This window comes from Eleutherodactylus coqui, chromosome 1 (genome assembly GCF_035609145.1).
Source record: "Eleutherodactylus coqui strain aEleCoq1 chromosome 1, aEleCoq1.hap1, whole genome shotgun sequence".
NCBI lineage: Eukaryota > Metazoa > Chordata > Amphibia > Anura > Eleutherodactylidae > Eleutherodactylus > Eleutherodactylus coqui.
The window spans coordinates 319,275,094-319,289,570 of NC_089837.1; the positions used below are offsets into that span (position 1 = coordinate 319,275,094).

General features: G+C 41.8%; 1 protein-coding gene across 4 annotated transcripts in view; it reads right to left on the reverse strand.

Moving 5' to 3' along the window:
• KCNQ4 (potassium voltage-gated channel subfamily Q member 4) overlaps window positions 1-14,477 on the reverse strand; it is a 153,681-nt gene that overhangs the window by 12,699 nt on the left and 126,505 nt on the right. The window contains exons 9-11 of one of the 4 annotated variants that reach the window (XM_066575046.1): window positions 12,527-12,667; window positions 9,600-9,817; window positions 6,480-6,579 (exon numbers count right to left, since the gene is read on the reverse strand). In XM_066575046.1, the coding sequence (XP_066431143.1) occupies window positions 6,480-6,579; window positions 9,600-9,817; window positions 12,527-12,667 (459 nt within the window). Of the gene's footprint in view, window positions 1-6,479; window positions 6,583-9,599; window positions 9,818-12,526; window positions 12,668-14,477 lie in introns of all 4 variants that reach the window. The other 3 variants (XM_066575045.1, XM_066575048.1, XM_066575047.1) reach the window with 3 other exon arrangements.

Consider the following 14,477-nt stretch of genomic DNA (forward strand, 5'->3'; position numbering starts at 1 on the left):
TTTCTGTAAGTAAAAAGAAACAACTCTCAATGTCCTTGGTGAGATATCCGATGTTCGTAAATACAGTGACAAGAAGACGAAATAATCACTTCTTTTTCTGCTGTGTTATTCTTCTTACTGCATCGGTTCCCACTTACTTCAAATGAATGATTGTAAGAGGAAAGAGAATTTGTGCTGCTATTGTTATCTAACAACCTACTTCTATGACGCTATACAAATATGCCAACAGTTTTATTGCTGAGATTTTAATGATATACAGTAGCTGGAGGATGCTAGATCTAGTAACAGTGCGGGGCTTTCTATATATGATATGTAATATAAGGCCAAGCAATTGTTCTAGAGTAGGGGTGCAAAATCTGCCATTCTGTGCATCCCTTAACCAACTGGTTAAAGAAATGCTTGTCGCTTTGTGGCTGCTTACATGTAGTTTTCATGTCAGAGAGAAGGGAAGTGGCACACAGCTCAAAAGCAGGGGCAGGCAAATGAGCATTGTGTAGCCATTTCTAGATCCCCCATGTAGTGTCTCAGAAAACCATCCTGGTCCCCTCCATAATTGTCATACATGTTTGTATTATGTGGATGCATTGTGCAAACCTGTCATGTCTATTTTCTGTATGCGTGTTGCACAGCTGCAGCGTCTGAAGGGTTAACTCCCTTAAAATCATTGCCTGTGAGCCTTGCTGCATGTTGAATGTATCTATCTTACAGTGTCATGTGACATGGTGTGGATGAATCTATAGGTATGAGTGATTAGGTTGAGTTCGGAATTCTGTCTTTGCTGCTGAGGAGCACCCATCTACCATCTGAGGATTTGCTACCACAGAGGCGCATGAGGGCACCATCAGCCCTTGTGTCGCTGAAGATGGAAGAGAAGGAAAGACTACCCAACCGTATGTGAAGCTCATGGGAGTGATTGAGCCTAAATGTTCTGTCCCCAAAAAGTCCTATCCCAAGAGAGCCATTGTAAGTAAGTAGCTCTTCAAGTGACTATACGTTTCTATTACTAATATCAGTGCAGAAGTCTACCGAACCGCTGGAAATAATCTTAAGTCTGTTTATGATTCCTATGCGGCCGTCTGAAGTCTGTATCACTGTATAGTGGTACACCTTTAACTGACACCCACGCGTGCTGAAGTCTATGAGAGCGGGATCATTACTGCGTTTCTGTGGCCATTGACTTTCATGTCAAGTATTGCTTAGTATTTACTAATTTGCCTGCACTGTAAAGTCTGCCTGCTGAAGTTTGTTGTACCGTGTTTAACAGTCACTAGTAAAGTTTTTACCGGGCCTTCATCGTTCCGGAGGACCCGAGGTACTATACACTTGTCCAGTGTTATTAATCCGCCGTGTATGAATGGCGGTGTGTGGAACAGTGGCGTCACGAACTGACAACTACTACCCCCCTTATCTTGAGGACTACTGGCCCTATCCTTTTCTCCGGTAACTCCCTCCGGGAATGTTACAGTTGGTAGTCACTCACAGGATTTATATGTAGCATCTTGGCCTAATGACTAGCCTGTTACACCCATATATCAGAAGAATGTGGGGTCCCATGACCCCTGTTTGGCACTCCAGAAAGGAGTACATGAGTTAGTGGTGGCCATCTTTGCATGCAGTGGTTTATGGAATTTATGAAATGCTAAACTGTTCCCACAACACCCATCATCTACAACGCAGAGAACCATATGCATGCATGGCCTCCTCCTCTCGACAGTGAGGATTGGGGATATGCAGTACATGTCTCAGTTGATAATTCATATTGTGGGCATTGGGAGTGGTTCAATATGACAATCTGGCCCGTGGACGAGAAAAGTTTGCACACCCCTGTTCTAGAGCAATGAAGTAGTGGGGGTAAAGGACATGGAGGGGTAGTGTAATACCCCTGTAAATGTTGTGAGTTCTGTGTTAGAGATGATTTAGGAATAACTAGTTTGCAACACTGGATTTTTGCTGGTAATCAGAGACACTTACGTTTAGAAAGCTAAAGCAATAATTCAAGGCATGACCTGCATTACTGAGGACTAAACAGCGAGGACTGGTGATGCCAGAGATGTTATGGTGTCACAGTGCAGTAAAATAAGAGTGATTTCCATGAGTGTTAAGACATTTGCAACACATACACAAATACACCATAACATTTACATTAGGTACCTAATATTATATAGATCCCTCTCATGCCACTGAAACAGTTGTGACCCATTGAGGCATAGAGTTCAAAACAATTGTGACTACCATTAACCTTTTCCAATCCACTGTCTGACCTCTGTAGACATTATGATTTAAGGCTGTACAGCTCCGATGTTGGAAGACGTTTGTCGGGGTTCTCTTACTGTATATTGCCAGCCTCTCTGCTGTCAGAGTCTATCCAACGGGTCACCTCATGCAGTACTGGCTTTAGCCAGCATATAGCGCTGTTGTATAACAGCAGAAAAAGAGTAAGCCCCCTAGGAAAACCAGGATACAAATTGGATTGGAAAGGGTTAACATTTTCAGCTTGTGCTACAGTAGCTTTTCTGCAGGATGGGATCAGACTGGCCTTTGCTCCTTACGAGCCTTGGGCCAATGACCCTTTAATAGTTAACCGGTTGTCCCTCCTTGGATCACTTTTGGCATGTACTAACAACTACATACTGGGAACACCTAACAAAAGCTGTTATAGAGATGGTCTGACCCAGTCGTTTAGCCATTACATTCCGGCACTTGTCGCTGAGATCCTCATGCTTGCCCATTTTTCCTGTTTACTGTTCACCTGCTGCCTAATAAATCCTGCCCTGTGACAGAGGTCATTGTCCCCAGATAATTATTCACCACACCTGTCCGTGGTTTCAATATTATGACTGATGGAAGCTTTGTAACAACCTACAATATTTTTTAGCCCTGAACTTTTGGTTCACCGCTGGCAATAGTGTTTGAGAACTGGTTAATCTTTGATGAACCTAAACTTGCATATTAGGAGGTATGTCCAAATGAATGAAGCAGAATGGTGAACGTCTGTAAAATAGAAGCAGTACTCTACTATCTTGTGAGATGTGCAAGGCTTATTTACCTGGGATTTGTACAGGAACATTTCAACTTCTCATTGCAAATTGCCCCGACACAGTACTGAAACGTTGTTGTAACCAAGGGGGAATAAACCGTGCACATCTCACAGAAGGTAATGGAGTACTGCTTCTATTTTACATTGTTGTAGGTTAGGGGGAATAGCATTCTGAGCAATTGGCAATGTGATACAGGACAAGGCAGCACAAAAAAAATAAATTTTCCTGCAGCTATAAACCATCCTATTTTCTCACTGGTTTACCTATGCAGTGGTTTCAAATACTAATACTGAGCAATATAGTAACATAGTACGTAAGGCTGAAAAAAGACTTGTGCCCATCCAGTTCAGCCTATTATCCTGCCAATGTTGATCCAGAGGAAGGTAAAAAAAAACTAATAAGGTAGAAGCAAATTTTACACACTTCAAGGAAAAAGATTCCTTCCTGACTCAAAATCTGATAGTCAGAATAATCCCTGGATCACTGACCCTTCTGAGTAATCAGTGACTATAACATGTAATATTGTTACACTCAGGAAAGGCATCCAAGCCCCTCTTATAGTCTTTTAATGAGTTTGCCATCACCACATCCTCAGGTAGAAAGTTTAGTAGTCTCACTGCTCTTACAGTAAAGAACCCTCTTCAGTGTAAAAACCTTATTTCCTCTAGACGTAGAGGATGCCCCCTTGGTACAGTCACAGTCCTGAGTATAAATAGATGCGAGACATCTCTGTACCCCTCAGCCGTCATTTTAATAATCTCAATAACCTCCATTTTAATAACCTCTTTAGGTATTCTAGTCTGCCCATCCATATATTATTTTAGTTGCTCGTCTTTGTACCCACTCAAGCTCTAATATGTCCTTCTTGAGTACCGGTGCCCAAAGCTGTACATTATATTCCATGTGTGGTCTGACCAGTGACTTGGAAAGAGGAAGAACAATGTTCTGATCATGTGCTCCTAGACCTCTTTTGATGCACCCCATGATCCTATTTGCCTTGCCAGCAGCTGCCTGACACTGGTTGCTCCAGTTAAGTTTACAGTTAACTAAAATCCCCAAGTCCTTTTCCATGTCAGTGTTACTAAGTGCTTTCCCATTTAGTGTGTGATGGTGACATGTATTTCCTTTGCCCATGTGTATAACCTTACATTTATCAGTGTTAAACCTCATTTGCCACTTTTCTGCCCAAGTCTCCAGCTTATCTAAATCCATTTGCAACCACATTCTGTCCTCTCTTATGTTAATTACTTTCCATAGTTTTGTATCACCTGCAAATATTGATATTTTACTGTGCAATCCCTCCACAATGTTGTTAATAAATTATTTAAAAGAATAGGTCCCAGTACTCCCCCCTGTGGTACCCCACTAGTAATGATGACTCAATCAGTGTATTAGCATTAATAACCACCTCCTGCTTTCCATCATTAAAGGCTCATTTAAACACAACGATTATCGCTCAGAATTTGCTCAAAAGCCATCTTTTGAGCGATAATTGCTGAGTGTAGTTGCACTGATATTGTGCAGTTTTCGTGATGCCGTCGCTCATCGTAGTCTTTCAGGGTGCTGAAAGACAGTGATTAGCCTTATCAGGAATTCACAGCGGGATACAGCGGCTGCCCCCCCGCTTGTCTTCTACATCCTCCACTGGAAGTGCTCGGCTGAATGACAGCCAGGCGCTCCCAGCGGGGAACAGCTGGATGCAGAGAACAAGCTTCCCCCCCGCTTGTCCTCGGCATCCTCCACTGGGAGCACTTGGTTGTATGACAGCTTGCCGCTCCCATTGAGGAACAACTGGATACAGAAGACAAGCGGCACCTTGTGGTGTAAATGGACACAATGATTATCTCTGAAAAGTCGCTCAAAAGACATCTTTTGAACAATAATTGTTGTGTCTAAATGGGCCTTAAGCCAGTTACTTACCCACTTACACACATTCTCACCTAGACCAATCATTCTTATTTTATATATGAACCTTTTATGTGGAACAGTATCAAACTGTAAAAATGAAAATATACAAGATCCAATGATCTCCCTGGTCCAGTCTAGAACTTACCTCCTCATAGAAGATTGGTTTGACAGGAGCGATGTCTCATAAACCCATGCTGATGCAGAGTTATACAGGTATTTTCCTTGAGGTACTCCAGTATAGCATCTCTTAGAAACCCTTCAAACATTGTACCCATAATAGAAGTAATACTTAGCCTGTAGTTTACAGGTTCGCTTTTTGTCTCCCTTTTTGAATATTGGCACCACACTTGCTAAGCCCCAATCCAGTGGAACAGACCCTGTCACTATAGAGTCCTTAAATATAAGAAACAATGGTCTATCTATCATATTGCTTAACTCCCTTAGATCCCAGAGGGGCTTATGTCATCAGGACCCTGCAACTTGTCTATTTTAATCTTTTTTAGGTGACTCTGCACTTCTTCCTGGGTTATACTGGTGAGGTGTAATGGAGAGTTTACTTTATTATTCTGCATTTCAACTCACATTTTGTCTTCCTGAGAAAAAACACTGCCGTGTGAAAGATATTTAAGATTTTATGAGGGATTTGCAGATTATGTTGTACAATTCCCTGTAATATATGAGTTTATGTACTTGTTTACAGTGATTCCTGTTACATAGTAAGAACAAGTGAAATTTTAATTGTGAGGACAAGCTGAAATATCTGAGAAGACTCCTTGTCTCCCAGACAAGATTTTACTACACTGCCAATACTAAAAATACTCCCCATACCTTTAGTGATTATATATGTGATTCTCAGCACTAAGTGATACTGCAACAATGCTAGTCGATGACCCGAATACTATTCTAACTCCCCACAACCTAGTACTCAAGCAAGGTGAGAGAGGTAACCTTGAGTCCTTACACTTATATGTCTGTAGTGCCCCCATACCTGCTGCTGTAGGCAGAAGTTCTGGTACTGCCCCAATATTATCATAGATCATACAAATAAACACTGCGTCATCCCCCCACTGTATATCAGAGGAGAGACAGACATCTCAATATCTTCTACAAAGGGCTGGGTTGGGTCTGCATGTTAATTCATGTGGTCTGATGTGTGGTCTATATTTGTTTAAATGGTGTGGCGTGCAGTCTATAATAATATTGGGGTGTGCTAAAAAGGGGTCAAATGTTCTATTTGTGATTCAAATGTTGCAGGTTGGCCCGTGTCTATATAGATGGGTGGGGCATAAGAAAAAAAAAATCTGTGCCACTTTTTGTTCACATCTTTGGAACCTTGTCCCTTCTCAAAAAGTTGACAAGCATGATTATATTCTGTGCCCTCAGCGAAAAGCACCTGACCAGTAGTCGCTTGCTGTGATTTGAAACATACATGTCATCGTCCTGATAATCTACATTATATCTGAATGTGAGCACTGTGCGCTGTCTATATGCATGTTCAACAATGTCCAGTAACTTTCAGTGCAATACAATCACCTAAAGGCTCTGATCAATGTTTTCACAGTTGGCATGATGTCTTCCATGGTGAGGTCACTGGGAAGTCTCTTCTCGTCATTACTCTCATCTGCAGCGCCCTCTGCTGGGAGAAAGCATAATAGTGACATCACTAAAAAAGGAAGTACATTTTGAATATATCTTACTTTTTTTTTATTCACATAGATTTTAATGTAATTTATTAGGTAAAATTGTATAGTATATGTCAAAATAATAGCAGATATGTACAGATTGTCAAACAGACAAAAATGTCTGTTAGTCTAATGGAGTCAATCAGTTTTACAATTTACAAAACCAACAATCTCGGTTGGAATGTAATGATTGTTCTGCATTGGTATGCTTTCAATGATTATGAGGTCTACCATATGGTTAGGCATTTGCCAGATGGCACTACTTCATGGGGATGATGTTGGGATTTGTCTCCAGTTCTAGTTTAAGGATCTCTTTTCTCCTCTTTTCAAAATTGATCATCTATATCTAGCTCAGAGCTATTGTATTGTTTTGGAATCACAATGCTTCTCTGAAAAAATTAAAACATTGTAAAAATATTTTTAATACATTAATCCAACTTTGTGGAAGATGCGGGTAGCAGTACTATGCTCCAAATCAGAAGTGTGTCTGATGCCGCTTCCATCTGTGACTGACTTCAATAAAGGCATGAAGACCCTGGATGCTGGAAGATGTATTGGCTCCACAGAATGTAACGCAAGTCACAGGCAGACAACATCAAACATACTGTTGACAAAACATCTAAAGTAAGTCTGACGTTAATAAATTTATTGCGTAGCAACCAAAGTACATGATAGACTGTTTCCTGATTTAGGTGATGCACAAGGATTCCAGGTTTTATCCACATTACATTGATTCAATGTGAGTCCCATGAGTAATACCAGAAATATCGATGTGATAATCAAACTCCTACCAGACTCTGCCTAACATGTTTGGTGTCACGGTGTTAGTGACTTCCTGAATTCTTACTCATAATTCATTAAGGTTCCATAGCAGAAACAGGTTTTGTCCCTCATGTAGCCCCACAAGGAAAAAGCACACAGAGTTAAGCTGAGCAATTGCGGAGGCCACTCCATGAGGGTTTGGTTGTTTCTGCCTACTCTCCCTATACAGTTTTGAGGCAGGACGTCGTTGAGGTAGGCATGAATTGAAGGTAAAAGTTGGGCCTGCATTATCCTGCTGGTAGACGTCATCATCAGAGTCATCATTCAGTCGTGGCATTAACCAATTATCCAGCATGTCCAGATAGGAAAGGTGGTGGTTCCCCTGGGCTCAGCAAAGAAGAACGGCCCATACAGTTCCCGGTAAGACACGGCACAGAAAACATTTCATTTCATGCTCAATTATGGCGTGGGGATTCTCGATTCCCCAAATTCACTGACAGGCCTCGCATTGAATCATTGTAATGTGTACAAAACCTGGGATCCTTGCACATCATATAAAGCCCCATTGACACTGATAGATGATCCCTCAAAAGTCACTCAAACGATAACTTAAGTGACAGTTTTGAGCGATCATCTTTGCATACTTTATAGTAGCTAAGTAGCTACTATAGAATATACAAGCAGAGCAGGACACAGCTGTGGCCACTAATAGAAGAATACAGCTGCTTTGCATAAACAAACAGAATTCACAGTAGGACACAGGCACAGAGAATCCTATCAGTGCAGCTGGCTGATAACAGCCTGCTCCATTGATAACAGCAAGCTAGAATTCAGGGATCAACCACTCATGCTCAAAAAAAGGAAAATGTCTCTGCATTTAGACAGAAAGAGAATCGCTCAAAAGACGGCTTTGAGCGATTTTTGAGCAATTTTCGTTGTGTCTAAAAGGGCCTTAAATCAGAAAACAGCCTCTCATACATGTTGGTTGCTGAGTAATACATTTATTAAAGTGGGACATACTTTAGAGACACTATATATATATATATATATATATAATGTTATTCAGTGCCATGAAGAGAATAAGAGAATGCTGTATATACACATAATGTCTATCTTATCTGGTTACACAAATAACCTCCAGTAAGAGGGATTACCGCAAGTGTTCTTTAGCTCGATTACAGAATGCAGCCCTTCACAGTATAGACAACTTTTAAAACTACATTTTATTGATACAATAAAAAAATAGGGCTTCAGACAGACACATAAGGTTCCTACGGTAGGTACGTTGGTTCAAGTAGGTTCGTTAGTGCCTTGGTTCAACACGTTTCCCTAGAGGGTGCAGTTCATCAGGAGCCACATAGGTCTCTTCAGGGCTGTTGGCTATGCTACTTTTGTTATTTTCAACTTCATCATAGCCTTTTTAGGCAGGGTCATTGCACTCTTTTTAGTACTGCTAGCCCGCATTCAGGGGCTTATTACTTGCTAGGTTTTCTACGCTTAGGGGTTATGAGTGAAACTACATTCTATTATAACACCATTCTAAGGGACTAGCCATTGTGCTTTTTCGACTGAAGAGATCTATGTGCTTCCTGATGAACTGCACCCTCCAGGGAAACGCGTTGAACCAACGTGCACTAATGAGCCTATTTGAACCAACGTACATATGAACCTATTGGGGATTCTGGCTATCAGCTTTACTCTTTCTAATTAGAGACAGATTTAGTATCAATTGAGGATATTATCTTTTTCATTCAATTTTAGACTCCTGTACACAGACCCTTGTCTCTTATCCTGGAGAATGGATATTAGTTAGCCATGGGTCCTTATGTATACCTCGCTTTAGGAGATAGACCAGGGTCTGCTCTCGACATGCCATTGAGAATATATCGCTCGCTGTCCCTCTTCCTGATCTGCTCATTTTCTCATCAGTGCGGTTGGGTCTACCCACTAGGTCCTTTTCTTGTTTTGTTTGCTTGTCCTCATGTTCACTTTATCCCCAGGAACCTGGATCATTTTTGTCTATTTTATAGACTAGCGTTCACCGTGTCACACTAATATGTTCGTCTGAAGCCCTATTTTTTCATTGTAACATTTAGTTTTAAAAGTTGTCAATACTTTTAATAGACTTCTGTGCCCTAGTGATTACAGAATACAAGTCCAGAAAAGCTGCAGACTAGATTTAGCAGTTCTTAAATGCTTCTGTACCCACCATCTGGTTGGGGTTTTGCTTTAAGTCGTAATGATGCCCGAAATCTTGTACGATCATTAAAGCTCCAACTTTTCTGCACTTTGGTAGGACTGGGAGTTTCTGCAGTCAGGTCTGGCCCAGGAGAAGTCCTTTCTGGAGGAGCCAAGTACTGTTTGCTCCGTGTGCTCTGTTTTGACGCACAGCCGCCTCGAATGCGATCTTTTAATCCTGTCTTATTACTGGGAAGGACAGGAGCAAATAAGACAGTCCATGAGATCGATGAAGTTGAAAAGTGTCACAGAGCAGGCAAGGGTAAGGTAGATATGAGAAGCTGGAAAGGTTTGAAAGGGGAAAAGAAGCAAGTGAATGGTGTGAGAGGGAGACAAGGTGAGGGGACATAGAAGTATATTCTCTAATCTGTCTGTCAGGAAGTTGCTTCTTTACCAAGCAAATTATTTGTAAGGTTACTGCTATAATCAGAATGAATGTCCTGCCTCTAACAAATAAATCATTCCCAACTAGAAGATGACTATCTGGAATCCATGCAATTTGTTGAACTTATAGAAATAAAACTAATTATTAAACATGGTGAAAAAAGTGCCAAAAAAGTTTCTGGGTCATGCAATAAAAATGTTTCTACCTACTGCTAATCTATGATATGTATCGAAACGAGACCAATACACTGAAATGGAAACATTTTTTTTTCTCACCATGTTGTGTATTCATGCTAAGAGCTATCTAAAAAGCCATTCGACTTCCCACATTCCATTTCATCCAAAACCCCAAGACAAACTTGACACTTCAGATCCAATTATATAAAGCACCTGGAATATGGCACCCATTTCTCCTGGAGTAATCCTCTCCGAATGCGTTATTACACATGCTGCTAAGACAGGCGATCCTACACACCTCATTCCTCTACTGCGGGCCTTCACACCTCATTCCTCTACAGCGATCCTTGGAAATCATCTGCATGCAAAAACATCTTAACAACACTCTTAAGTCCTTGTCTGCCATTGGAGTTGTTGTACGTTCTCATTGCATGGCAGTGAAGGGGTTTAAGAAATGTATCATTTCCTAACTAATTTAAATCCTTTGTGGACCTGCGAAATGTATTTGCAAGATAAACTTGTAATTTTCTTATCCATTCATTTATGGCTTGCGCTGGCCCTCAAAGGGTTAAATTAAGAAGTTACATTACTTAGAGAAATACAATCAACTATAACATAAATTAGGTAATGGTTGCTGTGTATTAAGACAAATGGATCGATTGCTCCTGATAAATAAGGGACACTCAAAACACTTTTACATAACCAGCTCTGCTCAGGAATCAATAGTAAGGTATAAGCAGGAGTCCAGGATAGCGGGGATACAAATTTTGGGGGGTAATTTATTAGACTAGCATTTCATATGCCATTGTTAATCTCCTGCCCGCTGCAGGAAGGTGCACCCCATGTATTAAGTGTCTCAAGCCTCCTAATACATTTGGTGCATCTCAGGCCATTTGTCACCAAAGAAAGAAATCTACCGCAGCTATGAGCTGGAGCATAGTAAATCTGTTGGCCCGCAGATGCCCATGCCCGGCCGCTAAGCCATGCTAACTTTCTTAAAAGGTGACGAGCATGGAGTAAAACTGAAAAAGTTGCAATTTTGTTGTTTACAACTTTTTATGTCTGTTTTTGCTTTGATAAACACTTGGAAGAATCTCTCCCGCAGCTGCGAATATGTAAATGTCTATGAGTCTTTGGCATGGCATTTCATGCACTCCAATTATCCTAATACACAGAAAGTCTCAAGGTATTTCTTCTTATAGGTTAAGCAGGATCTTTGAAATGGACACTATCTTTTAAGTAAAGCAGGCTGGACTACTGTCTGCACAAATCAGACACACACATGCAGATCATCCCATTCCAATAGGTAAATACCTGGGCTTCCAGCCAGTGTACAGACGAAAGAAACTCCGCTTATTACTGTAAAGAGGCCATGGGTTACTGTTACACATAGTCCAGTCTGACAAATGAAGACAATTGTGGGTAATATGATTTATACTTAAAGCATCAGTTCTGATCATAAAACAGTTACTTTTGGGGGTACATGAGAGAGAAGGCAAATATAATGTGCCAATGCAAAACTACGGTATAACATTGTTCTCCCAACACTGCTGTTTTCCTGTACCTACAAGCCTGATAGAAAGCATGGAGGGAACGAAGAATCCTGTTGGTACAAGTCAAAGGATGGTCATACCAATACCGAAAAAAAAGAAAAGCAGCCTAGGAAAGAGACAAAGCCCTGTCCTGAAATTCCTCATGTCTATGGAAGTCGAAGGTGGAAAAAAAAAAAAGGGTTGCAAAGTGAAATTAGTGATGATAGTTAGGGAGAAAAGATAAGTGACAGTCACAAAAATGATACTGACAGTTACAAACAAAACACGGAGGACACTAAACACTTCAGAGTCAGAGGGGCTGGCAAGGGTAACTGCAGGTATAGGCAATGCCCGTCACATACACTTCACAATGTATAATGGACTATGCCCACCCTGACCGATCTGTAATATATACAGTGTGGTGTGTAAACTTTCCAGATGGAATACCTATACTTAAGTGATCATGTGTAGCAGGACACCTTCATAGTAAAGTCTTGTCATCCTAGACTACATAATTACGGATGTGGAAACTTCCTTAACTAAATGGGTATCACCTTTTTCTCAGAGTATGATTATATAGTGATCTATACTGGATTACAGAATAGATTCATGAATACAATTTAGCTGAGCTATAGTATACAAGAATAAATTTTAAAGGTCTAAAAATGGAACCAGCATGTCTAATGTGAATGGCATCCATACGACACATACTATATCTCACACACACGGCGCTTTTGCAGGCCCCTCTGCCCTGACAGACACGTTGACGAACACTGGGTTTGATAACACTGGCAGGGACCCCTACCTTTCCCCAGCACAGAAAGTGGGTGCTGCAGATTTCAGAGCAGGGGAGACTGGGTGATATCGAGGAGACCCCTGACAGTGCCTAACCCCTCCATTTCGGCTACGGGTTCGATGCCAGGTATCAAACAAAAGAAGCAGCTCTCTGAAGGGGTCAAATATACAATAGTAGATTACATCATTGAAGGGTATTAGGAGAGGAATGCAGATATTATCAAATCAATAGTGCCTCTCCGTATTCTACACTAGAAGTGTGCAGCCTGCGGATCCTGGAAGAAACACTTGTTCAGCAGTCTGTCATGTTGTCAAGCATGCAGTGCATTATATCGGGGGGTCTCAGAATGAAACATTGCTCTACATAATTCGGTAACCATTGCAATGCTTTATACAAATATGTGCAATAAACAGCATCAGAAAATACTGAATATTTAATTCATTTTCACACATCTTATCTTTAATTTAAGATGAAGCATTTTCTTACATTATGATATACAGTGCTAAAAGAGTAGCAATTTGTGTACCATATTTTTCACACCATAAAATGCACTAGACTTTAAGATGCATCTAAGTATAGACAGCAGAAAATAAGGAATAATGATAATTTCAGACTAATTAAGATATTCCTGGTAAGGTAGTGGAGGGTTTAAAGGGGTATTCAGGACAGAGAAAACCCCTCACTATCGGATATATGTTAAAACTAAGGGCCCTTTTACCTGACAGGTCATCCAAGCATCACAAGTTTAATGGAGGTGAAGCGGGCCGGGGATCGTCCAGCCTGCCGCCTCCCTTCACAATAAACAGGCAATCGTTTATAAGTAGAGCTGAGCGAGCACCAAAATGCTCGGGTGCTCGTTACTCGAGTCAAACTTTTCGTAATGCTCGAGAGCTCGTTTCGAGTAACGAACCCCATTGAAGTCAATGGGGGACTCGAGCTTTTTTCAAGCTGACCGATGCTCTGCATGGAGGAGGTTGTGTGAAACACCTGAAAACATGAGAAAGTCATGGAAACACCACAGAAACAGATAGGGGACGGCAGGGGCAGCATGCATGGCTGCATCTGAGGCACCCCAGTCCCACTATTGAGCCAAATTCGGGGCAAGAGCCTGGCGGTCACCCCCCTAACTTTTTACTTGGGACAGACCATCATTAGCAAGGCACACGCGCTGGCACATCTTAGCTAAGCACCACACTAGCTGGAACCAAGGACAATCACTGCCTGTGGGTGACACCGCTGCCTCTTCTCCTGGGTTACATGCTGGCATTGCTGTGCAACCCCCCGCACGAGCCTGTGTCCACAGCGCACACAAAAGTTTCCCTGCACAGCGTTCAGCTGACCTCATGTCACACCTTCGCTTCATTGCCACACCACCCTCATGTCGATTTATAAGTGCGTACTGGATGAGGAGGAACCGGAGACACACACTGCAGAGGGTTGGCAGGGCTAGGCAGCGACCCTCATTGAAAGTGTGGGCGATAGCCCACAATGCTGATGAGAATTGATGATAAATTGACGTCCGTTCATAATTCCAATCCCGTGCCACCTCCGTCACAAAATTGTCAGGAGCCGCAAACGTGGGCATAAAGGGGACTCAGGTGCCAGCACTTTTACACATCTCCACAATGCAGCAGCGCATACTAACACCAAAGATTGGTTTGAAGGAGGAGGTGTCGCCAAAGTAGCCACCACAGGTATACAGTGACCCTGTGAAAGTCTCATGAAATCCGTTACACTTCCTGTGAATGCTCCAATCCAGTATCTCGGATAACTGTGGTAATTTGTAGCACGAGAGATAATACATGTTGACTGACGCTGATCCACAGACCCCAAGGAGGAGGTGGCATAATAAGCCTGAGAAACCAGGACAGAGGTAGGACGCGCAATACTCTGTGTGGGAAGCTCGTGAGCAGGCCCAGGGTCAGGCTCGGTCCCAGCCTCCACCTTGTGTGACCCAAGG